We start from the raw sequence: 23,606 nt of genomic DNA on the forward strand, positions 1-23,606 counted from the left end.
GCCCAGGGCTCTTTTTCCCTGAGTCTCATTTCTTCTACGGATGCCGCTGAGGCTCTGGAGCTACGCGAGCGTTTGCCCGCCCTCTGTCGGGCGCCCCGGGAGAGCCTTCAGGCTCCCGGTTTCCATACCCGGTCTTTGCCTTTGCTCGGCGTCCAGGAGATGCCCAGGGTGTGCAGTCTCACGGCTCGGGCGGGGCCGAGGCCTCCTCATCATTCTGGAGCAGCATCTACTCGGGCCCTCCCTGGGTCACTTGTTACCCTCTCTGTAAAATCACGGACTGGGAAGTGGAGGTTCCGGTGGCGATCCATCTTCCAGCTCTCTCTGCCCGTCTCACAGATCAGCCAGCCAAGTGGGCGGCTGTGGGCAGCGTACTGAGCTAGGAAAGAGCAAAGTTTACACAGGGCATTATAACTGCTCCTTGCTACCCTCTTTAGGGTTTCTGGGCATTAATACTGGAGTGGGCGTGCCCTTTCCTTCTCCAACTCGTTTTGCAGGTGAGGAAACTGAGGCCGACAGGCTTAAGTGACTTGCCCAAGGTCACACAGCTAGCGTCTGAGACTGAATTTGAAATCTTCCCGATTCCAGCTCTATCCACTGCCCTACCTGACCACCAGAAGCCAGCCATGCCAAGGGATGAAGTAATACTCCTTATAGGAGGACGGCAGAGCATCAAAAAAATTATATATATATATATATATTTACTTATATGTTCTCTAAATTTACCTATAGAGAGATGTATGATGTATAAAGGCGGCCAGGTGGCACAATGGAGAGTGGATTCCAGGCCTGGACTTGAATTCAGATCTAGCCTCAAACGCTAATTGAACTTTGCCTCAGTTTTCTCATCTGTAAATAAACTGGAGAAGGAAATGGCAAATTAATCCAGTATCTTTGCCAAGAAAACCCAAATAGGGACACACACTGACCACAACTGAAACAACAACAAAAAATGGTATAAATGGATAGAGAGCCGGATTCAAGTTTTGACACATGGCAACTGTGTGATGATGGGCAGGTCGCTTAATATCCAGTTGCTCTGGTTTAGGAAATTCAAAGGCAGCAAACTTCCAAGATGTCAACCTTCTTTGGAAGACAAAATTTCCTTACCTAAAAGTTCCCTGTAAGAATGAAAATCACAGTCCCTAACATTCTATCACTGTGATAATATATGCTTAATCAAACATATAAAAGTATACATTCATTTTTTCTTCTTTCCCACTTAGTAGTATTTTGTTTTCCAATTATGTGTAAAGATAGTTTTTAACATCTATAAGATTTTGATTTCCATTTCTCCCGCCCCCTTTCCCTTTCTCTTCCATAAAGCAAGCAATATGATATATGTGTACAATTACATTAAACTTATTTCCACACTAATCACGTTGTGAAAGAAGAATCAGAACCAAAGGGGAAAACCACTGCCACAACAATAACAAAAAACAAACAGTGAAAATAGTATGCTTTAATCTACATATAGACTCCACAGTTCTTTCTCTGGCTGTGGATTCCATTTTCCATCATGAGTCTTTTGGAATTGTCTTGTATCATTGTATTGCTGGGAAAAGTTAAAGTCCATCAGAGATGAGTACAGCACAGTGTTACTATCAGAGTACAATGTTTCATTCAGCATCAATTCATGTAATTCTTTCCAAGAAAAAATATAATTTTAAGTTAAATATAAGTTAAAAATTTTGATCATACAGTCCAAGAGGGGGCTATTGGAGTTTACTGAAAAAGGAATGGCATGGTCTGACCTGGGCTATGAGAAAATCACTTTGGCCCCTAGGTAGAAGTTTCAAGTCAGAGGTCAGTTAAAAGCTATTGGTAAAAGTCAGTGAGAAGCCCAATTAAGGGTGAATGGAAACAAAGGGATCTTTGTGAGAAGTAGAAAGAAGAGAACTATTGATTGGCCATGAGGAGTAAGGCAAGAATTAAGCACTACTTGTGGCAGCCCTTTTTGTAGTGGCAAGGAATTGGAAATGGAATGGATGCCCATCAGTTGGAGAATGACTGAACAAGTTATGGTATGTGAATGTTATGGAATATTATTATTCTGTAAGAAACGATCAGAACCAAGAGATCATTGTACATGGCAACATTATTATATGACTATCAGTTCTGATGGATGTGACTCTCTTCAACAATGAGAGGATTCAAACCAGTTCCACTTGTTCAGTGAAGAGTCACCTACACCCAGAGAGATAACCATGGGAACAGAGTGTGCAACACAACATAGCATTCTCACTCTCTGCTATTTGCTTGCATTATGTTTTCTCAGTTTTTTTTTTCTTCCTTCTTGATCTGATTTTTCTTGTGCAGCAAGATAACTGTATAAACATGAACACATATATTGGATTTAACATGTATTTCAACGTATTTAACATGTATTGGACAACTGCCAGCTAGGGAGGGGGTGAGAGGAAGAAGGGGAAAATTTAGAACAAAAGATTTTTCCAAGGGTTAGTGTTGGAAAAATTACCCATGCATATGTAAATAAAAAGCTTTAATTTAAAAAAAAAATAATAATGAACTGATAGCGCAATTAGTTGGTGCAGTGGATAGAGCACCAGCCCTGGAATCAGGAGAACCTGAGTTCAAATGAGATCTCAGACACTTAATACTTACTAGCTGTGTGACCCTGGCAAGCCACTTAACCCCAAACTGCCTTGTCAAAAAGAAAATACATTGATGGAGAAAAAAGTAAAAAGTAAAAGCATGCTAAATAATGTACCATTTGGAATCTTTAACTATTTTGTACCTTAAGAGTTTTCTTATCTATAAGAGATAATTAACATCTGAAGCATCTCCGTCAAAGGGGCATTGTGAAACCAAAATGAGAACATATTGAGAGAACTATACATACTTTAAAGTACTATATAATATTTTTTAAAAAATAAAGACATGTGAAAAAAAAAACACATATTGGATTGCTTGCCATCTAGAAGAGGGGTGGGGGGAAGGGAAAATTGGGAACACAAGGCTATGCAAGGGTCATTGTTAAAAAATTATCTGTCCATGTTTTGAAAATAAAAAGCTTTAATTAAAAAAATAAAAAATAAAAAAAGAAATTTAAAAAATAAAAATAATTAAGGACTACAAGGTGGCTTTGAGTATGAATATCTGTTGCAATCTTTACAAATTGTTAAGTCATTAGAGTTGATAGAGACAATAATTATCTAATTTAGCATGGTTCAGTATGATTGATCTGATCCTACAAGATGTTATGGGCCAGAAGAAACAAGGTACTAAGTGGAACTGAAAAACAATGCTTGTGTTCCCACCTTTACTCACTGGAGTTCACAAGTGTGGGAGATTCAAAGTTAACTTTGTAACTTTTTGAATTCACACCTCCCTTAATCCCTCCCTCGGAGAGGAGGAGTCAGTCTTTGGGAGATCATATATAAGAAGGGGACAGTGGCTCAATGGAGAGTTCAGCTGGAAAGATTGAGAGGGCAGCGTCAAGTCAGTTGAGGAGAAGCCCTCTCTCAGAGGTGCAACCAGATTCACTTCATCTCACACCACTGTGATGTGTACTTCCCCCACTGAGACCAAGTTGGTCTGAAAGGCTCTCCAGAAAGCTAGCCGAGCCCCAAGTGAAGGAGACAAGAGATCCATTCCATCTTCCATCTTTATGCTGGCTGGAGGCTAACAAAAGCAGAGGCAGAAGCAAAGGGCAAAACTGCAAGAGCTCCTAGAACCAAGCAGAAAGATAGGCCTCTGAGCTAACCAGGCTATATTGAAGGACACAATAAAAGATCTGAACTTTTAGCACCTGACTGCATTTGGGTGATTATTACTTTTAACTGAAACTAAGGCTGCCTCCAGAAAACCTCCCCAAGAAACCTGCTCCCAGAGAGAACCATTTATATTTTAAAGAAGAAGAACACAACAAATATCAACTTGGGTGCTGGAATAGGAAAGCTTAGTAGGGTTGAAAGGACCATAATCTATCCTCAGTGACTTGGGAACAATAAAGTAGGGAGGGAAGAGATGGGAAATAGGATCCAAGAAAATCTTGGAGGCTCCCTCTCTCAACTGTCACAGTTTCACTCAGTTCGAGGAACAGGTACTTGGTAAAGCTACAAGAGGTCAATGATGGGATACAGTGGGGAAGATGGCAGATGGGCGTTTATTGTAAACACCAATTAAAGCATTTCCATAGACATAGTAGAGGAAAAGGATCCTTTATTACATTCAGATTATTTTTCTTTTGGCATGGAAGTGTTGGAAATCAGCCCATGATTATGACCAGTCCCTCTGGACTTGGGGTCTTGCCACAACCCCTTGGAGAGTTCATGGACTCTTACTTTGGAGACCACTGGTGTAGATGATCTCTCTTCCTTCTGGCTTTGATATCCTATGATCCATCAATCAGGCAGGACCCCAAGACATCAAGCTATGTGGTTGGACCCCCACCACTTGGTTTCTTCTGGGTTCCTGCCTAACAGATGGGTTATTGTATTCATACCCTTGCCCCCCTCAGAGGGCTCACCACCCACCCCACAGCCACTGCAGCTGCTGCTGTTTCCTGGCAGTGACATTCACTCCCCAGGTGTCCTGGCTTCAAAGGAACTGGTGGGAGGGAAGAAAGGGACAGCCCAGACCCTGGGAGTCCAGGGGGCTGGGCTATTAGTGGATGGGAGAGGCGGCATTCCTCCCTGGGCACTAAGCAGAACCAGACCCTGACAGAGAGAATCTCTCCTTGGAGAGGTAAGGATCATAGGATTTAGCGTAGAAAGGTTAAAATGTACTTAGTCCAATATCTTTATTTTACAAAAAAAAAAAAAAAGAAAAAAAAAGAAACAGGCCCAGAGAAGGAATTAGACTTAAGAGCTGAACCTTGAATCTGAAGCCTGACTCCACATCCAATGCTCACCCAGCCTTTCTGGGCTTCCCGGTAATGATCCATCCCCCCTCAGTCTTGGGCCTGGAGTGAGCCTGGGGGACTCAGGAGGAGGAGGAGAGAAGATGAAGGAAGCAAACTTGGAAACCACAGTACTTAAAGCTAGGAAAGGTTTCATTTCTCATTTCTCAGACGAGAAAGAGCTGAAGTGGGGGTCCAAAGTCACAGTCACAGTTAAGTGGCAGGACAAGTCTGAGCCTGAGGGGTCCAGGAGCGAATTGAGGAGGGATTGGGTGTGGGGGCTAGCAGCTAGCCTTTCTTGCTGCAATGGGATAGGGGAGCTTGATCCCATTCCGACAGCTCCAAGTCCCTCTCCCTCATATGGCAGATGTCCAGCAAGATGACAAGCGGCAGTGACATAGGTCAAGCACGCCGGGCAGTGGAGCAGCTACGGATGGAGGCTGGCATTGACCGTGTCCAGGTGAGGGCTCCAGACTGGGAGAGGATGGGCTGGGGAGGGATGGGTCTGGTCCTTGGTGACTAGCTAGGCCCCTGGTCTGGTCTTAGGTATCCAAGGCAGCAGGGGAGCTCTTGCAGTACTGTGTGGAACACGCCAAGAGTGACCCATTCCTCATGGGCATCCCAGCTGCTGTCAATCCCTTCAAGGAGAAGAAGCCATGTACCATCCTGTGATCCCCTCTCAAGGAACCCTTGTATCTTTAGACGCCTCTGTTGTGATGAGAGCCTTCCTTTCGAATTTCCGATTCAGTACTCCTCACCTTCCTGTCCTAAGGCTCCTATGGCCTGAGACAGACCCCACCCCACTGTTCCCTCACTCCCCTGAGATATTTCCATCCTGTGACCCCTCCCCTCCAAAAAAAGAACCTTTGATCTCCTCTCCTGTCCCTTCAGTCCTAGAGTCTGAGGCACAGGAAAATGCAGGTCAGGCCTTATTGAAGTCCTCAGTTCCGTGCGAGTCTAAGTTTGTCTGGGAAGGAGAACCAAGAATCTCTCTGACCTCGGAAGGATCTGGGTGTCCCATAGAGGCATTTCACACTCACCCTTTGCCCGGTCTCTCCCTCAGCCTCTAATAAAGCACCTTCTCACATCCCGGGCCTACTGCTGTCATTCAGTAAGCACAGGGCAGAAGGGACACACCATAAGCAGCGTCACAAATGGGTGTCCCATCTCCGTCCACAGGAAGGCACCAGTGACCTCACAGACAGGCCCCAAAGTACACAGCAGGGGGAATCATCCAACAGGTTTATTCCTGAGCTTTGGCCTCAACAGCAGGAAAAAAAGGATATTCCAATAATAAATAACAGGGAGGGGAGGGGACCAGCCAAGCCCTCACGGGACAGACCTCACCACGCATCCGCCCCTCAGGAAATATGAGCTTGCACAGTGGGAGCAATATTATCCCTGGCCACTACAGAAAAGGGCCAGGGACTCTGGTAGCACCACCGAACCAGGTCTGAGACCTGGACAGTTGGGATTGGTCCCCAACCTTGGGATTGGGGCCGTGATGGGGGAAGTATCCCAGGATGCCTCAGCCAGACTCAGTCCTCTGGGCCCTGCCTTCTTCAGGGCTTCAATCGCCACACCTCCAAGGACAGGCCCCCAGATGCAGCTACCACCATGTTGCCATCAGCACAGACCTGGCAGAAGGGAATCAGGAACAGAGGCCTTACTGGAGGGCAGTGGGCAGAGGGTGCAGCAAGGCAAAGCTTGGGGGGGTCCTTACCCCATTAAGAACATTGTGGTGGCTTCGGGTGCAGATGGTCCTTGGTGGGTCAGTAGGCACATGTACCTGGAGAGGAGGGACTGGGCTCAGGGTCTGGAAGTGAGGATCTGTGCTTCAATTTGGGGACCCCAGTCCGCTGGTGCTTACCCGAATGGTCTTGTCCGTAGACGTGGTATAAAGTGACCCCAAGGAATGTTCAATGCCAGTGATTTGTGACCTATGCCCCACATCAAAGGACTGCAAGGAAGAGACGTGAGGGATGGGACATGCAGGGTTTCTATCCCCTAAAACCAGGGCCCTGCTCTCCCCATACCCCTCCAAATCCAGTTCCCAACTTGGATCATATTTGCAGGGTAGCTGCTGATCCAGGGTCCTTCCGCCCACCCCCTTCTCCAACTCTTAGAATGAAAAACAAAATCAAAAATTAAAAGCGGGCTTAGGGATCACGCAGCCCAAACCTTTCACCTAACAGAACAAGATAGTGAAGTCTTGGGAGATTTTTTGCTATGGTTTCCCCTCCTATCCCCAAGGCCAGACGAGAAATGGGCAAGGGAGAAAGTCAAGCCAAGGTGAGAAGAACTGAGAAATACCACACCCTGACATGCTTGAATTGGCCTCCGTGGTTCTCAAACACATAGAGCAGACCCTGGTTGTCCCCAGCCCAGAGCTGGGGCCCTCGATAGGACATGCACAATAGATATGACTCCAGCTGGTGGAAAGAAGAAGAAGGCTCAGTGGAAGAATGAACTGGTCCTGCCCTCCACACTGTGGGATCCTGGGAAGCTGAGCCCCACCTCCTCCCCACCACCAAGGATGGAGCCAGGGCCCGGGGCAGGGGCGAGGGCAGCACCAGACCCGCAGCTGCTCCCCCCCACCCCCAGCCCTGCTGGGCCCCAGCACCTGCAGCCGCTGTAAGACACTGTTGGTCCGCCGCTCAAACACCACCAAGGTCCGATCCTCACTTCCCGAGATAATGTACTGGTCATCAGCCAACAAGGCCAGCACGGCACTGGAATGCAGCCTTCGGCTCTTCACCAGGGCCTGGCCCGCTGTGCCCAAGTGGGTCAAGCATTAGAACAGCCGATCACTTCCTCCCCTGCCAAAGGCTTCCGGTCCAGACCAGAGAGGTGCTCGGAAAGGCCGCCTTCTGAGACCTGATCTCAGACTGTGACAATACTGTCAACCCCCCAGCTAGCACATGGAGCTCTTGTTGGCTCTCCACCACCCTGAAATCCATCCAGACAAAGCCCTCTCCTACACTCCCCGGGGCACCCTGCTTTCCCTATCTCTGCCCAGGATTCTGGGGGCCCACCTCGGGGGTCGTAAACAGTCACTTTCTTATCATAGGTGCCAGTGACCAGGATGTCAGGACGGTAGGAGAGACAGAGAACTGCAGCCTTGCCCCTAGGGAGATAGGAATGGGGCTGGGGGAAGTTGGGCCATCTGGGCCTCATCCTTCTCCATCCCCACCAGGCTTCCAAACCTTGGTGCACTCTCCCCCCCAACCACCACTTACCTGATCTCCCCAAACTGCTGCCCGTCAGCTTCCATGTCCCAGAGCTTCACAGTGCTATCCCAGGAGCCCGAGCAGACGCGGTTATCCTGGGAAGCCAGGGACCAGACCCAGCCCTGGAGAATCGGGGCAATCAGGGCCTGGAGCCTCATTTGGGAGCCACCAACATGAGTCCAGCAAAAGAACCACCCCAAAGCCTGGCTCCCAATCCTCACCTTGTGGGTCCCACTGCGCTGGGTACCCAGCGCCTTGACCAGAACTTTGCCTGGCTCTACTCCAAGCTGTCTTAAGTCCCATAAGTTGACATTGCGGTCTCGGGAGCCAGAGACACAGAGTGCCCCACCCTGGAGGAGGACACAGGTGGGGTGTGAGGACCATATAGTGTCTAGAAGATAGTCCCAAGACAGGATTTATGAGCTAGATGTGACCTCTGAGATTTTCTGATCTAACCCTATCATAATGAAGATGAGGAAATTTCAGCTATTAAGTCAAAGTCACAAAGCTGGGATTCAAATGTAAATCCTTTAACTCCAAATCCAGAATTCTTGCCACTATGCTTAGGATCAGAGTTCAAATCCTGGCTCTGGTAATCCATAATAACCAACTCCCCAGGCATAATCAGTGACATTCATTCTAGAGCATTAAAATAAACTAAAGACTCTCTCTCTCTCTGTCTCTGTCTCTGTGTGTGTGTGTCTCTCTTTCTCCCTCTCTCTGTCTCTGTCTCTGTGTGTGTGTGTGTGTCTCTGTCTCTCTCTGTCTCTGTCTCTCTGTCTGTATCTCTCTCTCTCTCTCTGTCTCTGTCTGTCTCCTTCGCTCTCTGTCTCAAGGGAAACAGCATTTGAACAGTGCTGTGAATGGAGCTAGGATAAGGAAGGAGTGCATTTCTAAGCATCAGCAAGATGTGGGCAAAGGCACAGGAGGATAAAGGTGCAATTCCGAGTTGGAGGGACAGCAAGTAGGCTAGTTGGGAGGAATACAGGAGAAGCAGCGAGACTCAGTAATATCCCTAGACAGGCTAGGAGACCATCAGGTTGTGGGAAGCGCTCTATGCTCATCTCTCTCATCGCAGTTTCTCACCCAGGAGAGCAGCCTAGCCCGTGTGCGCAGTAGATGGGGGGGACGAGGGGATGTAACAATAGGCAGTGAGAGGCGCCTACTTGGCCCTGAGGGACGTTGCCCAAGCAGAAGCAACCAGACTTGACTGCTAACTGGGTATGAGGGCAGGGTGACGACAGGAGAGTTGGGGGTGGTGCCCTTGGCAGAAATAGGAAGCCAGGAAGCAGGGCGGGCTGGACAAAAGCTCCGATGAGTCCGGCTTGGACAAGTAGCCTTCCACACGCCTAAGGGACATCCGGGCGGAGAAGTCCGACAGGTGGCGTGGGAATAGAGCACAAAAAGCAATTGAATGCCAGCTCTGCGGCCCTAGCCAAGTCGTGAACTCCAGCTGCCTCCAAAGTAATGATCAAACTCCCGAGTTAGCTTTCCCACCTACAAAGCACAAAGCCTTCTCATCTCTCACTCGCTTCGCAGAGCCAGTTCTGGAGCGCGGACGCGCCCCGCCGCTAAGGCCCAGGCTGCTGACCACCTCCCCTGCCCGAGGAGGCTGGCCTCGCCCTCACCTGCAGCAGGAGCACCGAGTCGATGGAGGCAAAGTGGCCGTCCGACAAGCAGAAGTATTCGGCCCTTCGCCCGTCATCTGCCCAGCGGGCCAAGTGCTCCTCTAATTCAATGCAGGCAGCGGGCCAGTCAAAATTCTCCTCTGGGGGGGCCGGGGGGAATAGCGAGGTCTCAGCCCTGCCCGTCCGGGCCGCCGCCGCCCCACCCCCACCCCCGCTTCCCGCCAGTCTCACTCCCTAATTCAGCCAAGCTCGACGCCCCCAAAGGTTCCCGTCCCCCCTCCCCCCGCCCCGTGCAATCCCGGCGCCAGCGCAGGGTCGGGCCCCTCCCCCCGGCCCCCGCACCTTCCACCACGGGGTAGGCCCCCCCCAGGAGCTTCTGCACGCGGATCTTCCACATAACCTGGTCCTGGACGATGTCCCGGAGGGACCGGCACACCCGGGGCAGGACCCCCAGCACCAGCCTCGCCTCCAGGTAGGAGCAGATCTCCAGGATGAGCTCCAGCGGCAGACCCAGCAGGCCGGACGCGTCTGGGCCGGGCTCCCCGCCGGGGGACCGCAGGGATTCCCGCCACAGCTCCGCCGGGGGGGGGCGGGGGCTGACCGCGGGCGGGGGCGCCAGGACCGTGCGGGCCGGGGCCGGGCTGGGCGAGCCCAGAACTCGGTCGATGTACTCCTGGGCTTGGACGTCCGGGTCTGCCTCAGGGTCCGAGTCCTCATCCCAGTCCTGGTTGTCGTCTGGGGGCGGCTCCATGCCGGGGGGGAGACCCTGTGGGGTCGCGGATGGGCGGGGGAGCGCCCTGAGAGCATACGATCACAGGGTGAGGGCTGAAAGGGCCCTCGTGGGCCCCCAACCCACCCCCCTCGCGTTACGGCTTTGACGAGGGAAGCGACTCTCCCGGGAACACGCGATCAGTAAATGGCAGAGGCAACACTCGAATCCGGGGCTTCTCGATCCAATCCAGGGCTCTTGCCACCGCACCGCACGGCGCTATGCGGGGGCTTGGGCCAAGGGGGCAGGGGCCCGTGGTACGGGAAAACCGAGCACGGACTGAGGGACCTCCCCGCTGAGCCACCCCACCTCCCACCTGTCACCCGCTCGGGCGCCGCCGCCCCAGCTGCATTTCGTCTCCAAGGCACCGGGACGTTACTTCCGGCACCGACTGATGACGTAGGACAGCCCACGAGCCGGAAGCAGGGCACCTCGATTCCGATGCTTCTGGGTGGAGCCTCGAAATTGCCCCTCCCCTCTCGGATAATCCCTAGCCCACTTCCCACCAGCCTGCCGCCCGTTCCTTATCCCGGGAAAGGGCCCCCACCCCAGAGAGACAGACACAAAGGTGGAGACCAAAAAACTTGAGTCACAAGAAACTGGTTTTTAGTCAACAAAAAATTATACATAAAATGAGAAAAATCTCATTGGAGCAAAGGTGCAAGCAGTTGCTTCAACACTAATCCACAGCAGTTTTACCATAGGAAACATTACAGCACATTTACAAATGTACAAATCGAGGATTCAACAGACAGGAGGCTAAAAACTAGAGTCAGCACCGTCACCCAGGCCAAGCAAACTCCCGAAATCAGAAACTAACTCAAACAGAGGCAGAGGCAGTTGGATCATGGAGCTTTAACTTCATTGTGCAAAAAACCGAAAATTTTAAATAAAACAAACTAAAAAATTAAATAATCTGGAAAAAAAAAAAAAAAAAAAAAACTTGCTCCCCCGTCCCTTTCTCTGGGCCCCGCGGAGGCTAAACCCGGATCTCTCACCCCGAGTTGAGCAAAGGCATAGGCTAGATTAATACCAGGCTATGTCTCCAGCAACCCAGGGGAAAAAGCTTCTCCAAAATAACCAGAATTTTAAAAATAAAATTAACAAAAAATAAAAACAAAACAAAACCAAAGAAAAGAAAAGAAAAGAAAAAAAAAAACATTTGTAAACGGCTCCCAGAGACCTGCTCGAGTTTTTACGCGATTTTAAAAAATTAAATTAAAAAGCTGAGCTGAGGAATGTGCGTGACAAGACGCTTGAAATGGTGAGTGAAGGATGGAAGAAATGGAAGGGGCAGATAGGCCCTGATTCAGATACAGGGTTCCCCATCCTAAGGTGGAAGGCAGGCAGAAAGCGTAGGGCATCAACCAAGAAAGGGAGATCTTAGCCCCTTGGGAAGGGCTGACAAGACACCGAAACCCAATTACAGAGGAGACGTGAGCCGGCACAAAGCCGCTGGAGGGGGAATGTTTCCCTCAAAGCCCATGAGTAAAATCTCCCCAGGGGGTTGATCCCTCCTCACTGTAGTCCCCCCAGCCCCTTCACCCACACCAAGCTGGAGTCTTCCAGGACCCTGACAGTCCTCAGGCCCAGGAAAATCACCAGACTCGGATTCCTTCCTTCCTTCCAGGCTGGGCAGCGTTTATGAAGGTCCCTGTCCTAGTTTCTGGAGAGCAAGCAAGCAATCTACTTCGACTAACCACTTTTCCCTTCTATGCTCTTGAGGACTTGAGGGAATGAATAAGTGGAAATACCAGGAGTCATAGGTCCATCCATCCATCCATCCATTTCACTTTCCCCTCACTGATTCACTAGGCTCTGAATGAGATTCCTGCTGCCACTTGGCTGACTTAATTTCCCCACAAATAAAGCACCCAAAAGAAAGCCTTTCTTGGCTACTGCCAAAGCTGGTTCCAGCCACTATCCCAGGACCAAAAATGTTAAATAAAATGAGACAAGAAAAGGATAGCCTTGAGGCCATAACAGGACAGAAAAGGAAACAGGAATGAAGCCCTAAGACTGTCCTATCAACATTTCTAGAAGAGAGAAGAGATACTAAAGTTGTATTCAGTTACACTCAGATATCTTAGGGCTCATCCACACATAGGGAACCAACAGTGGTAGAGAAGCACAGTCCTCCTCCCAGTGGGAAGATTGCTAGGCAGCCTCATGACTGAGGCTAGGAGACAGCGGACCCAGGCTGAGGGGCTCACCATATGCTCCAACCCCCCCCATCTCCCAGCTGCTACCTCCCCACCCCCCAATGGGTTTGAAAGGGAAAGGTGAAGTAAACGCAGCAGCAGCAGCAGCACGGATACGGTGCACAACCAGTGAGAGGAGAATTGGCTGAGCAGTGGCTTTAGAAGCATGCGTCTCTACAGTGCTGACCAGCAGAGCAGGGCCCAGGGCCCAGGAAATGGCTCTCCTCCTGGATGAATTGCTGGGCTAGGCAGCCCAGAGGAGGCTCTGTACCTTCTTCTTCTCCTCCCTCCCCACCCCTGGCCCCAAGGCCCTGGACTCTCGCCAGCTGGGACCCTCTGTCACGGCCTTCTTCGGACCATTGCACAGCACCTATTACAGAAGCATCTTAAACTCTAGATGAAGGTTACATTAAGTCATTATGGCCTAACTCACAGGATTCGCTACTCTAAATGTCACCATGCAGTCAGGGAAAAAGGTGGGAGAAACAGGCAAAGCCCCCTCCCACCAATCTGGATGCACCATAATCCCCACAGCGACACCCCCCACCCCGCCAGACTGATGGGCAGTACCAGAATAGTGGCTGCTTGTTCTATTTGTCCTTTCGTTTTTAAACATTTTTTAACCCTACTCTGTGCACACTCGAGAGACCATCTATCAGCGTCTCTCGGATCACGAGAACAATTCCCTTTCCCCGTTTGTTTCCCCTTCCTCCTCCTCCTCTTCCTCCTCCAAAACAAGATCCTGTTGCAGCGAGTCCTCCCCCCACCCACCGCCCCCCGTGTGGCTGGCACTGCTCAGGCTTCTGCCAGAGATGAAAGCCCCTGGTTTGTAGAATGAGCGTGGAGGCCCCCCCACCCCCCACCCCCGCAATGGCAGGAAGACGGGAAGTCGTTTAGTTTTGTGTCCCACGTACTCCTCCCTAACCCCCCACTGACAGGGCACTGCAACACCTGGATGCTGATGAGCTCCCAGCAACCCCTCCCAACGCCGTCAGGAACCTGGGGACAAGGAGGTAGAGGGAGGAAGCGTCAGCACCCAGGTCTCTTGGCTCCTGTCTCGGCCCCCAGCTCCCAGAGGCCCAGTACTTACCTAGTGCGTGGTCTCTCTGCTTCACCTAGACGCCGTAGAAGGCAGCTAATCTCTCCTTGAGCAGGGGTGGGAACTGCTCTGAAAACTGCTGCCAGTTCTCTTCCCCCACCTGGTCTTTGAAGCCATGGAGTATCTAAGGAAGGGAAAGGACGGGTGTAGGAGAGTGACAAGTCCTTGGGAGAGGGAAGAGGGGAGAGAGAGCCCCAGAACTCACCTTATAAAACATGTCCCTCAGGTCATCCTTTGGGCTCACCCAGGAGGCCACAGCGTCACAGAAGAAAATAAAATCCTGAAAACGAAGCCGCCGCCCACCACGGCTGTGAGGGGCTGCCGGCACCCACCCCCAGCTGCCGGGACCCCGGTCCCCTCCCTTCCCCAGCCCCTCTACCTGAACAACCCCTCCTGGGTTCACCCCGATCATCATACAGATGCCCCGGAAGGCAGAATCCTTCTCCTCGTTGTCGCGGATGTTCCTGAGCGATGTGCACCTGCAGTAGGGCAGCGGGAGAGGAGGCTGGGCAAGTGAGCGGCGGCCCCAGAGAGAGGACAGACAGTAGGAGGGAGGGGCAGGGCAAGGGCAGGCCGACATGCAGTTTGGGACAGGACTGGGGGGAGGGGGCCGGGGGAGCAGGGCCACGGGCAGCACACACACCCACCAGGGCCTGATGAATTGCTGGAGCATGGGCGCCACCTCCTGTGGGCACACGTAGCCCAGGCGGCCGATGGTGATGGCTGGAATGGCAGAGGGACTCGTCAGGCGACCTGAAACCCCGAGTGGCCCCGGGACTGTACGTGGCGGGGCCTCTGGGTGGGGGTACCGACCCCCGCCCTGGCCCCAACCCCCACAGACTCTCTCTGGAGGAGCCAGCAGGGAGCAAAGAAATGCCCGCTTCCAACAAATGCCGGGCTTCAGGCCCCAATGGGGGCTCAGTCCCTTGACCCCTACTTGGGGAAGGAGGCTGGACTGGGCCAGTGGCCCAGATACTTGGGCTATTTCCTACGGATTTCTCTCTTCCCCAAACTGTGGGGAGAAGAGGACTGGGGACCTGGCCCCAGCTGGTTGAACGTTGGGGCAGATGGAGCCCCAAAGCTAAGGGGAAAGGGGGACCCCCGCTGGGGGGAAACTGGCTCCCCAGATTGGTGGCAGGTGCAGAGACTGCCCAGGTTGGGCCTGGGCTCCCACCTGTGTTCTCCAACAGGGTCTTGGGGGTATTGGGGCGGTTGATGATCTCCACCAGATTGTTGAGGACCATCTGCACATAGGGTTGCATCTCGGCTCCTAAGGAGAATGGAGGGGAATGGAAGATTAGGGCCACATCAAGTCAATGATTTCCCACTTCAATCTTCACTCGCCACCATTCTGTGGGAGCTCAGGCACTCACCCATCTGCATGCAGATCTCCCCAATGGCCCAGGTAGCATTGTTGCAGACGGAGATGAACTCAGGATTCAGGTTAGTACCCAAGATTGGCATGAATTCAGCTGAGGGGAGAGGGTTAGGGATGAGACACGGCTGTGGAAGAGGAAGTCTAGGGAAGGGGAGAAGGTGGCAAGAGTTTCTGGCCCCGCGACTCTGAGGACGGACACCTGAAGTTCTCCCTGCCCCAGACACTCTTCAGACCAGAGAGTTCATCTACAAAGAAGGTCTCTGGTCCACCCCCCAGTGGATTTTCTCCAGCATCTTCCAGGAAAATGGCAGAGCTGGGAGTATGGACTACAAGGTGAGGGGCAGCAGATCCTTAGCAAATACCGATGCAGGGCTTGACATGCATGAAGCAAGCTTTGGTAAGGTCTCCCAGGAGAGCAAAGGAGCTCTGACGAACTTCCGGCATGGTGTCCTGGGAAAAGGGGGAAACAGCTGAAGGTCAGTGTCCAGGGAGGTGGACACAATCGCCTCTCCTGCCAAATGGCTATCTTCGTTGAGCCCTGAATATGAGGCGTGATTTTACTCCTGCCTTTTCCTCCTCCATTCCACTTCCCCATTGTTTCCTTATAGAAATCCTGTCCAACCTCAGCACCCAATCACGTCAGCCACAAGGCACCCCTCATCATCCTGTCGGAAGCACCTCTCCTTCCCCTCACCATCTGCCAAACCTGCTGCTCATACCCCTCAAATAGCCAGGCCTGCAGCCTTGGACCTGGCTCTGTCTCTGACTTATCTCCCTTAGCTCCTCGAGAAGACACTGAACTCAGGGGCAGGGGCTTCATCTTATTCCTGTTCCTCCCTCCTCGGTGTCTGGCTGAAGACATCAGACTCTTAACACATTCCCAAATGTTGGCTACATGAACAACCAAAGGGGAGAGGGAACAACTCACCTGCATACACTGGAAAAGCAGTGTCATAATGTTGCTTCGGGCAACCAGCTGTTCTACTTGGCCCCCCAGGCCCTCAGCCAGCCCACTGAGGAGGTCCAGGGCCACAATCATGAAGTCCTTGTCGGGAGCCTCGTACTGGTCCGGATGTTGGTTGTACATCTGGAGAGTGGGGAGAAGAAGTAAAAGAGAGCCCTGGGGAGAGCAGGAATGGTCAAGAGGATACCCAGGAGCCTGAGACCTACCATAGCCTGGGCCAGCGTCTTCTGGACGAGGGTGACACAGCGCTGATACACGGGCTCACAGTAGGGCAGGAACCCGCTCTGGAGGGCTGTGGCCACGGACGACAAGCACTGTGGGTAGGAAAAGAAGCGATTGGGGACAGCTACCAAATGCTGGCCACCATCCCGTTCCAGAGGCCTCGAGAACGTGGTCCCTCTGGAAACAAAGGTCTGGCTTTGGGGATGAGGACTGGGTGAAATAAACCCAAACCATCCTTCCTCTGAGAAGAGAGGAATCAGGGCAACGGATCAACCGCACGCACAACTCCCTACTCACTTCCAATAACGGGAAGAGATCTTTGTCTTCATCTTTCAGTTCATTCCACTTCTGAATCAGTGGGGGCATCAGCTTTTGGATGTATTCCTAATGAGAACAGAAAAGCAAAGAAGTAGTGAAGGGAAGAAGAGAAGAGAGAAGTCTAGAGAGCCCCAGACCCTCGGCACTCACTGGCTGGTTGAGGTGGTGGCCCACAGAGTCGGCGAGCGTCCCAATAGCATCATAGAGGATCAAGAGGTTCTTGTGTTGGTACTTGCCGAAGGCGAACACAAGAGTGTCCAGGATGAAGCTCAGGTAAGGGACCAATTCTGTGCAGGCCTCCTCCTCCAGGGTAGCAAAGGCACTGTGGACAGAGATTGGGCACCCAAGTGAGGGCCAGCCCGACCAGCCAGGATGCCCAAGGGAACAGGCCGGCATGCCCAGGATCAGACAGTATGAATACAACAGAGATCAGTGTGACATCAAACAGGAACTTGCTCATCATATCCAGGGCAGAGAGTAACCCAAGGAAGCCCCTAAGACCACCCTTGCCAGGTGCGCAAGGTCTGGGGACCCAGATGGGTAGCACAGGCTGGGAAGACTCATGGTGGCCTCACCTGCAGGCAGCCTCCTGCACACGCTTGTTGCCATCCAGGATTCGCTTAAGCAGTTCAGTCATCAAGGGCTTCAAGTGCATGTCCGGCGGCTGACTAACCACCCAGTGGGCATAGCGGCTCAGTGTCCAGCAGGCAATAGAGCGTACCAAAGCCTTCTTGTCCGACAAGCACTGGATCAGGTGGGGGATGAGCTCGGGCAGGTATGGAACCATACCCTGCATACAGCCTGGAAGAAGGCAGGGTACACGCTCAGCAAGCACCAGTAATGGGCCCATCTAAGCCAGGAGCTTCCTACTTTGTGCAGTCTCTGACCCACTTCGGCCCTCACCCTCAGCAATGGCTCCTAGGACCAGGATCCCAGACTCCTTGATGACCCACTCAGGGTGAAAAAGCAGCCCCTTGAGCAGAGGCAGTAGGTGAGGAAGCAGCTCCTCCCGGAACACGTTGGCCAAGACGTCCAGCGCTGCTGCTGAGCACTTCCCTGTAACAGGGGAAGACGGCGGTCACCCCCTGCCACAGGCACCTTCCCCTTTGGGTCCCATGGGACCAGACAGGATGAATGTAACAGTCGTCACCAAAGAAGAGTGATGACCATTGTACCGGGAAAGAGTCCCGGGGCATCGGTCCCTCCCCTTCCCCGCCACTAACACCAGCCCCAACACACTCAAGTTCCAGTCAGACAAGGTGTCATCATCGTCGTCATCATCTTCCTCAGGATCCTCAGGGTCCTCAGGTCGCTCCTCCTCATGAGGAAGGGTCACCGTCCGAGATTTGTGGAAGCGAGGCTTGATGTCCTGCTCACTGTCTGGAACAGCCTCGTCCTCCTCCACGTCACCCTGCAGGGAAGGCCCGGAAGGGCTGATGCTGCTGGGTAGACCCATACCTCCTGCCCCCCCTCCCCTACCAGAGCAAGGTCTCCTGGGATCAGACAGTATGAATACAAGAAACCTTCATGAAACTTTCAGGCTAAGAAGTATGCATCATTTCCCAAGAGCAAGGGCACCTCAGCCCACCTCTTCGACCCTTACCTTGAGCAGGATGATGTCGATCTCAGAGTACTTCATCCCATTCACCAAAATTGGAATCAGCCTAGGGAAGGCAAGAGTAAGTGAAATTAGAAAGCTTGGGGCTCATCTCCCTATAGGTCCATCCATTTTATCCCTAGGGGAGAAGGGGAGGAGGGAAGGGAGAAAAATACTGGAAAGAATTCAAGCAGCAGCTCCCCAGGCTTGGATGTCAACCTAAGGGAGCCTTCTCAGCTCTGCCACCTTAGAAATAACCACAGGATAAATAACCGCAGCAATCCTTTCCCAAGATTTCCATCAAAGTCAACTCTTGTTTTAAGATCTCTTAAAGTTGTTTTGTTCCTTCCCTAAAACACAATCTTATATTTTAAGTGTAAACTCAAAGCAAAGCAAGGATTAATCCTACAAACTACTTACATGTGTATTAGAGTAAGATTTAAAATTTTAAAAACCAATTTAGCCTGCATTAGGGGTGATATATGGAATATAATCCACTGTGGTTCCCAGAGGCTCCTCTTTCAAATCACTTGCTTGCAAAGATTTCAATGGCAAGAAAAGTGGATTAGGAGCTAGGGGACAGATTCTAATTCTGGTTTTAGTTCTGTCACTAAGTAGTTAGTTAGATGACCACAGGCAAGTTATCCTATCTGATCCTAGAGAAGTGGCAACAATAAAGGCCAGGACAGCAAGATCCCCTTGGGTGAGGGGCAGGGCGAGGAAGGAAAGGGCCTGGACAGACAATCAGGACTCACTGCACCAGGTGGGAAGACAAGACTTCCTTGCAAATGGGTTGTTCAGCTAGCGTCAGCCAGAACTCACAGGCCTCCAAGGCCACGTTTTCATCGTGGTCCTGAGTCCTTTGCAGCATATACTACAGAAAAGGAGGAGAAAAAGAAAGAGGATGAGCATTCTACGAACGTTGCTGTCCCAGGAAGGTCACCCCCACCCCCACACCCTGCGCACCTGAATGATGCTATGCATGTGGGGGATGAGCCGATCAATCCGTACTTCTAGCAGCATCACCAGGGCCCGGCACACGTTCTTCCGAACCTCTGGGTCTTCATCCACCGCCAGGGCAAACAGGTGCTAGACATCCCCACCACACCCCAGCCCATAAAATCAATAGTTTGAACCCAAAGGGGGCAAAAAGGGCCAGGTCCCCCATGGGGTCCGTGTTCCTCCTTCCACCTAACTCTTTCCCCACCCCTTCCCCATCCAACCATAAACCTGTCTGGCACTAATTACAAAATGCCTACCTCAATGAAGGTGTCAATGTTGTCCATCAGTGCCTGGGCCCGGTCCATAATGAACTGATTTACACAAGCAATGGCATGGGACCTGGAGAAACAAAACAAGAAAGGAGGCCCAGAGTAGTTTAAGTAATGGTACTGTGCAAAAAGGACTACTGATCCAGTCCCTTCATGCTAATTAATAGCCCTTGCTCCAGCAAGTGATCTCTGCCAACCCTGACAATCCCAAAGCAGGAAGGATATGCCTACAATTCTTTCATACCCTCCTGTTCCCCAGCCCTGGGTTTCCAGGACTCCAGCAGTCAGTCTCAAGAACAGCCCCACATACCGGATCTTGGGGCTACAGTGCTTGAAAAACTGCAAGAACTTAGGAATCATAATGTTCAAGGGCCGATTGAGGGCATCACTGTCCAAGAGCTCTGATGAATCTTCACAGATCTTCTGTAATGCTCCAAAGGCTCCCTATGGGGTATATGAGAAGACACTGTGAAATATCAGTGGGACATAAGAACGTATAATCCTCTCCACACAAAGAAAAGAAGGGACAGCAAGCTGAAAAAGTGTCTACTTCTGACCCAGCCTAAATGGGTCTGACGTTTCCTGTATCTCTCCTTCCCGAGGAGCTAGGACAAATGCACATCCCAATTTTACTTCTACAGTGAATGCAATGCCTCCTACCTCACATGTGTTGTAGTCCTCAGAATTGAGCAGGTTACACAGCTGGGGCAGCAGTTCTGGCCACATCTGGAGCTCTCCCTTGGAGGCAATGGTGGTAATGAGAATGCCTAGTGAGAAGAAAGAAAGACCAGAAATCCATGAAGTGAAGCACTGGCTTCCTGGCGCTCACCTCGAGGAAGGACACGCAGGGACAGCGACCAAGGGAAGTAATGCCTTCCTGAGGCAGCCCCCCACCCCCACTCCACCTTACCAATAGTGGCTCGGATGAGTGAGGAAGCGTCACCAATGTTGTTGAGACACTCTTGCTTGATAAAGTCGGCCACTGGGGGGGGGAAGCTCTGGTAGTGCGCCTTCACATTGTTCTTCAGAATCAGGCCACTGAGGGAGCGTGTCGGTTCATCTGGGGAAAGGGATTGAGGAAAACACTGGAGCAGAAATTATAAGGGGCTCACCTTCCTTTACCCAAGTCCTGGGAAAAGGTAGGATCCAGGGCTACACTGAAGAACCACGGAGCTCAAGCTGGCCCACCCTACTGTCAGCCACAGAGGGAAGGGAGAAATGACTCTCATGTACCTTTCCAGATAATTCCCTATCACTGGCCCTCACACACCCAAACACTACACGGCGGGCAAACTGTACTAGAAGCAGAACAGTGCTCTCCCGATTCCCTGCAACTTCACATTCATACAGATTGTCCCCCTGGAGCTCAAAGGCACTGCTTGCTCATCTCCATCTCTCGATGAAGCCTCGATTGCTATTTCCTCTGGACCTTCCCCAACTCCACTGATTCCACTGCCTGTAGATTATATTCCATTTTACATCCTATTTGTTCATCTATGATTTCTGTTACACTGATATTCCTCAAGTACATGGAGTATTCCATTTTTTTCATCAACGTATCCCAGAAATAACCAACTGATAAATATCTGCTGATTTGGCCTTGCTGAACTCAAGATGTGAGACCCCTTAATCTTTAGACCAGAGACAGGAGAACAGAAGGGGCAAGGGAGGGAGGCCAGAGCCCCAAACACTTACCTTCTGACTTCAATCGTGTCAGGACAAAGATCAGGTAATTGTTAAAATCAGGAAATTGATTCAGTTGCTTTAGTTTCTGTGGGGCAATATTAAGGACTAAGCCAATTCAGTACTGACCCTTTTAGAAAACACAGGTGAGGAGTTAGATGTGAAAGGGAAAAGAGGACATCAGACCCTGGGGCACTCACCATTTCTAGCATCTTCTCAGTTTTACAAACCTCACCCATCCTTAGGGATTGTCCCTCTATTGTCTACACAAGCCCCAGAAGAGCTTCATCAGCCCCCGACCAATGGGGAGATGGAGTATTTCCTAAGTGGCTTAGATTCTACTTTTACCCTTCACCGGTGTCGATAAAATGCTCATCCACATGTCTGGCGAGGGTTTGGCTCCTGGTGGAGCACATGTTGAATCCCTGGCATCCCCTCTCTTAGAGGCAGTGTGGCCCAGAGAACAGTCTCAAAGATCTGGGTTCAAATCACACCTCAGGCCAAAATCCACATGGCCCTGTCCGGGGCCTCAGCTTCCCCATATGTCGAAGGGGACCTGGAGTTGGTGACCAAGGCAGGAATCCGTCTCTCCTTCTCACTGCCTGCAGAAGCTGGGAAGGGAAGGATCCTTGGACAGCACCTTGATTTTACAGTCAGAAGCCCAGAGCAGGGAGGCCTCTACCTGGAGTTGTAGCAGTTTTTCCATTCCAAGTTGGGTCCCCCAGGCCTGGCGGGCCACAGAACAAACAGGCCCCAGGCCTCTGTCTCTCTCCTTCCCTGAGGGCCAGGAGGAGGTCAGGGAGCCAAAGGATACGTCCTGGACCACACGCTGAGTGGCCGTGTTGGGGGACTGGGAATCCTTGAGGAGCTGGAGGACCTGCTGCAGGCCCTGCTCATCCGGCTGCCAGTCCATGCTGGGGGTTGGTCTGAAATGCGGCAGGAAGGGGAAAAGAAGGCGGGTTAGAGGCTGCCGGGCAAGGCCTGCTCCCACACCCGGACATCGGGGCTACCCCCCCCCCCCGCGGGGGAGGGGGATGAGGAGGCAGAAAAGCCCCTGCGGCCACGTGGGGAGGGGGGGCGGCGGCAGGCCCAGAGCCTGAGGGGGTGCCCCCCCCCCCCCGCACGCCCTTTCCGGCGGAGGGACCCGAAGCCCCGGCTCCGGGGAGGGGGAAGGCCGGGGCCCTTCCCGGGCAGGAGCGGAGGGGGTGGGGGGGAGGGGAGGTGCCGGGATGTGGGTGCACGCCGGCCTGCGGCCTGGGCCCTCCTCGCCCCCATCGGGACGAGCCGCCGCCGCCGCCGCGCCCAGCCACCCCCTCGCCGCCTGCCCAGCTTTCTCCGGCCCCGGGCCCTCGAACAGGCCTGGCCGCTCCCCGAGGCCCAGCCCCGGCCCGGCGCGCCTGCTCCTCCTCCACAGGCCGCGGCCGAGAGCTCCGACCGAGGCTCGGGCCGAGCCACTCACCGGGACCCGACGGTGACCGGGGCGGCGGAGACGGCGGCGGCAGACGCGGGGACGGCGGCGGCGGCGGCGGCGACTCCTCGCTCTGCGACTTCTCCCGAGACACACACGGGGAGGAGCGAGGAAGCGAATAAAAAAAAAAAAAAAAAAAGGAACGCGACTTGGCCTGAGCCGCAGCGGCTTCCGTCCGCCGTTCAAACTGTCTCCCCCCAGCCAATCAAGACGCTGGGCGGGCCCTGTGACTCGAGAGGAGGGAGGGAGCCTAAGGACGGCGAGCGGTGGTGGGAAAAGAAGGAAGGGCGGAGCACGTCCTCGAGGGCGTCACGTGGTCGGCGGCCGCCATCGCGGAGCCAGGAGTTCTCGTCACGTGACTAGGGAGCCCGCTAGGTCCCGAGTCCCTCTGGCTTTGGGGTCCTCGCGGCTCGTCTCCTTCCCCCCGCCGGCCTCTGCCTTGGTGCCTGGTCCCGGGCACGATCCCCGGGTCCTGTGTTGAGTGCGGGAATTCTCCGGCGAAAGCACCTGGCTCGTTTCCTGCTCCAGCCCCCGTGTCCCGTCCCTCTTGCTCTGTGACTTGGGACAGAGCAATTCACGTGCCGAGGAGGACTCGCTAAGGCTCCCTTCCTCTGGCTGTTACCTGCAGATGCGGGGGCGCTCTGGGTACCGCCTCTCCCAGACTGGCCTTGCAGGTTCCCTGGCGTGCCTTGCGTTCTTCCAGATAACGGGCAGGAGGGGGCGGAGGTTGCTCGGCACACACTCACGGCCTGGCCTTCCCCAGGCGCCTCTCCCGCCCTGCCTCCGTCTTTCCCAGCCTTCTAGAGCCCCCCTCCCCGACAGGCAGGTGCAGAAGCCCGCTGGCGGTTTGTTTATTCTCTGCGCCGTGCCCTCACCCTGGGAGACAGATCCAAAGAGCCCTGATGCATTGGGTCCCC

At 52.7% G+C, this 23,606-nt stretch overlaps 3 protein-coding genes and 2 non-coding genes across 8 annotated transcripts; 1 reads left to right on the plus strand and 4 right to left on the minus strand.

Annotated features, from left to right (window-relative positions):
- Window positions 1-4,168: 4,168 nt before the first annotated feature.
- Window positions 4,169-10,883, minus strand: FBXW9 (F-box and WD repeat domain containing 9). 3 transcript variants are annotated; one of them, XR_004231173.1, is made up of 11 exons: window positions 10,062-10,883; window positions 9,720-9,859; window positions 8,313-8,441; window positions 8,101-8,213; window positions 7,897-7,988; window positions 7,485-7,633; window positions 7,180-7,293; window positions 6,732-6,821; window positions 6,585-6,650; window positions 5,726-6,498; window positions 4,169-5,499 (listed from the first exon to the last, which is right to left on the minus strand). XR_004231173.1 is itself a non-coding variant. In XM_031947610.1 (10 exons), the coding sequence occupies exons 1-10, from the start codon at window positions 10,468-10,470 to the stop codon at window positions 6,424-6,426; spliced, it is 1,377 nt and encodes a 458-aa protein (XP_031803470.1). In that variant the 5' UTR covers window positions 10,471-10,883; the 3' UTR covers window positions 4,169-6,423. The 3 variants fall into 3 exon arrangements, 2 of the variants coding, with proteins under 2 accessions (XP_031803470.1, XP_031803471.1); XM_031947610.1 differs by having other exon boundaries at window positions 4,169-6,498; XM_031947611.1 differs by lacking the exon at window positions 6,732-6,821 and having other exon boundaries at window positions 4,169-6,498; window positions 6,585-6,677.
- Window positions 4,656-5,533, plus strand: GNG14 (G protein subunit gamma 14). The gene is made up of 3 exons (XM_031947615.1): window positions 4,656-4,707; window positions 5,229-5,369; window positions 5,408-5,533. The coding sequence occupies exons 2-3, from the start codon at window positions 5,229-5,231 to the stop codon at window positions 5,531-5,533; spliced, it is 267 nt and encodes an 88-aa protein (XP_031803475.1). The 5' UTR covers window positions 4,656-4,707.
- A 189-nt stretch (window positions 10,884-11,072) lies between the features above and the next one.
- TNPO2 (transportin 2) lies at window positions 11,073-22,829 on the minus strand. Of its 2 annotated transcripts, none has more exons than XM_031947608.1 (25): window positions 22,681-22,829; window positions 22,036-22,147; window positions 21,234-21,309; window positions 20,449-20,598; window positions 20,199-20,305; window positions 19,849-19,982; window positions 19,527-19,608; window positions 19,234-19,356; window positions 19,023-19,141; window positions 18,274-18,334; window positions 17,910-18,081; window positions 17,574-17,726; window positions 17,246-17,471; window positions 16,821-16,992; window positions 16,650-16,736; window positions 16,337-16,444; window positions 16,095-16,253; window positions 15,529-15,616; window positions 15,162-15,260; window positions 14,963-15,058; window positions 14,436-14,541; window positions 14,168-14,267; window positions 13,994-14,068; window positions 13,780-13,912; window positions 11,073-13,688 (listed from the first exon to the last, which is right to left on the minus strand). In XM_031947608.1, exons 2-24 carry the CDS (start codon window positions 22,132-22,134, stop codon window positions 13,805-13,807), a joined length of 2,700 nt encoding a protein of 899 aa, XP_031803468.1. In that variant the 5' UTR covers window positions 22,135-22,147; window positions 22,681-22,829; the 3' UTR covers window positions 11,073-13,688; window positions 13,780-13,804. The 2 variants fall into 2 exon arrangements, with proteins under 2 accessions (XP_031803468.1, XP_031803469.1); XM_031947609.1 differs by having other exon boundaries at window positions 14,436-14,511; window positions 22,681-22,828.
- On the minus strand, window positions 17,070-17,139 carry LOC111719182. Its single transcript, XR_002769434.1, has one exon. It is a non-coding gene; the product is annotated as a small nucleolar RNA SNORD41 (small nucleolar RNA).
- Window positions 18,165-18,235, minus strand: LOC111719183. The gene has a single exon (XR_002769435.1). It is a non-coding gene; the product is annotated as a small nucleolar RNA SNORD41 (small nucleolar RNA).
- Window positions 22,830-23,606: the final 777 nt, after the last annotated feature.

Source organism: Sarcophilus harrisii, chromosome 1, assembly GCF_902635505.1.
Source record: "Sarcophilus harrisii chromosome 1, mSarHar1.11, whole genome shotgun sequence".
Classification (NCBI taxonomy): domain Eukaryota; kingdom Metazoa; phylum Chordata; class Mammalia; order Dasyuromorphia; family Dasyuridae; genus Sarcophilus; species Sarcophilus harrisii.

Excerpts from the sequence above, each read along its gene's own strand:
- GNG14 (XM_031947615.1), top strand. The coding sequence starts at position 5,229 with ATGTCCAGCAAGATGACAAGCGGCAGTGACATAGGTCAAGCACGCCGG. Across the intron at positions 5,370-5,407 it reads GCTGGGGAGGGATGGGTCTG|GTATCCAAGGCAGCAGGGGA; the intron begins GTCCTTGGTGAC and ends GTCTGGTCTTAG.
- FBXW9 (XM_031947610.1), bottom strand. The coding sequence starts at position 10,470 with ATGGAGCCGCCCCCAGACGACAACCAGGACTGGGATGAGGACTCGGAC. Across the intron at positions 8,442-9,719 it reads ACTCGGTGCTCCTGCTGCAG|GGTGGGGCACTCTGTGTCTC; the intron begins GTGAGGGCGAGG and ends GTCCTCCTCCAG. Across the intron at positions 6,651-6,731 it reads CTACGGACAAGACCATTCGG|GTACATGTGCCTACTGACCC; the intron begins GTAAGCACCAGC and ends CCTCCTCTCCAG.
- TNPO2 (XM_031947608.1), bottom strand. The coding sequence starts at position 22,134 with ATGGACTGGCAGCCGGATGAGCAGGGCCTGCAGCAGGTCCTCCAGCTC. Across the intron at positions 20,306-20,448 it reads ACTCATCCGAGCCACTATTG|GCATTCTCATTACCACCATT; the intron begins GTAAGGTGGAGT and ends TCTTCTCACTAG. Across the intron at positions 19,609-19,848 it reads CACTGTAGCCCCAAGATCCG|GTCCCATGCCATTGCTTGTG; the intron begins GTATGTGGGGCT and ends TTGTTTCTCCAG.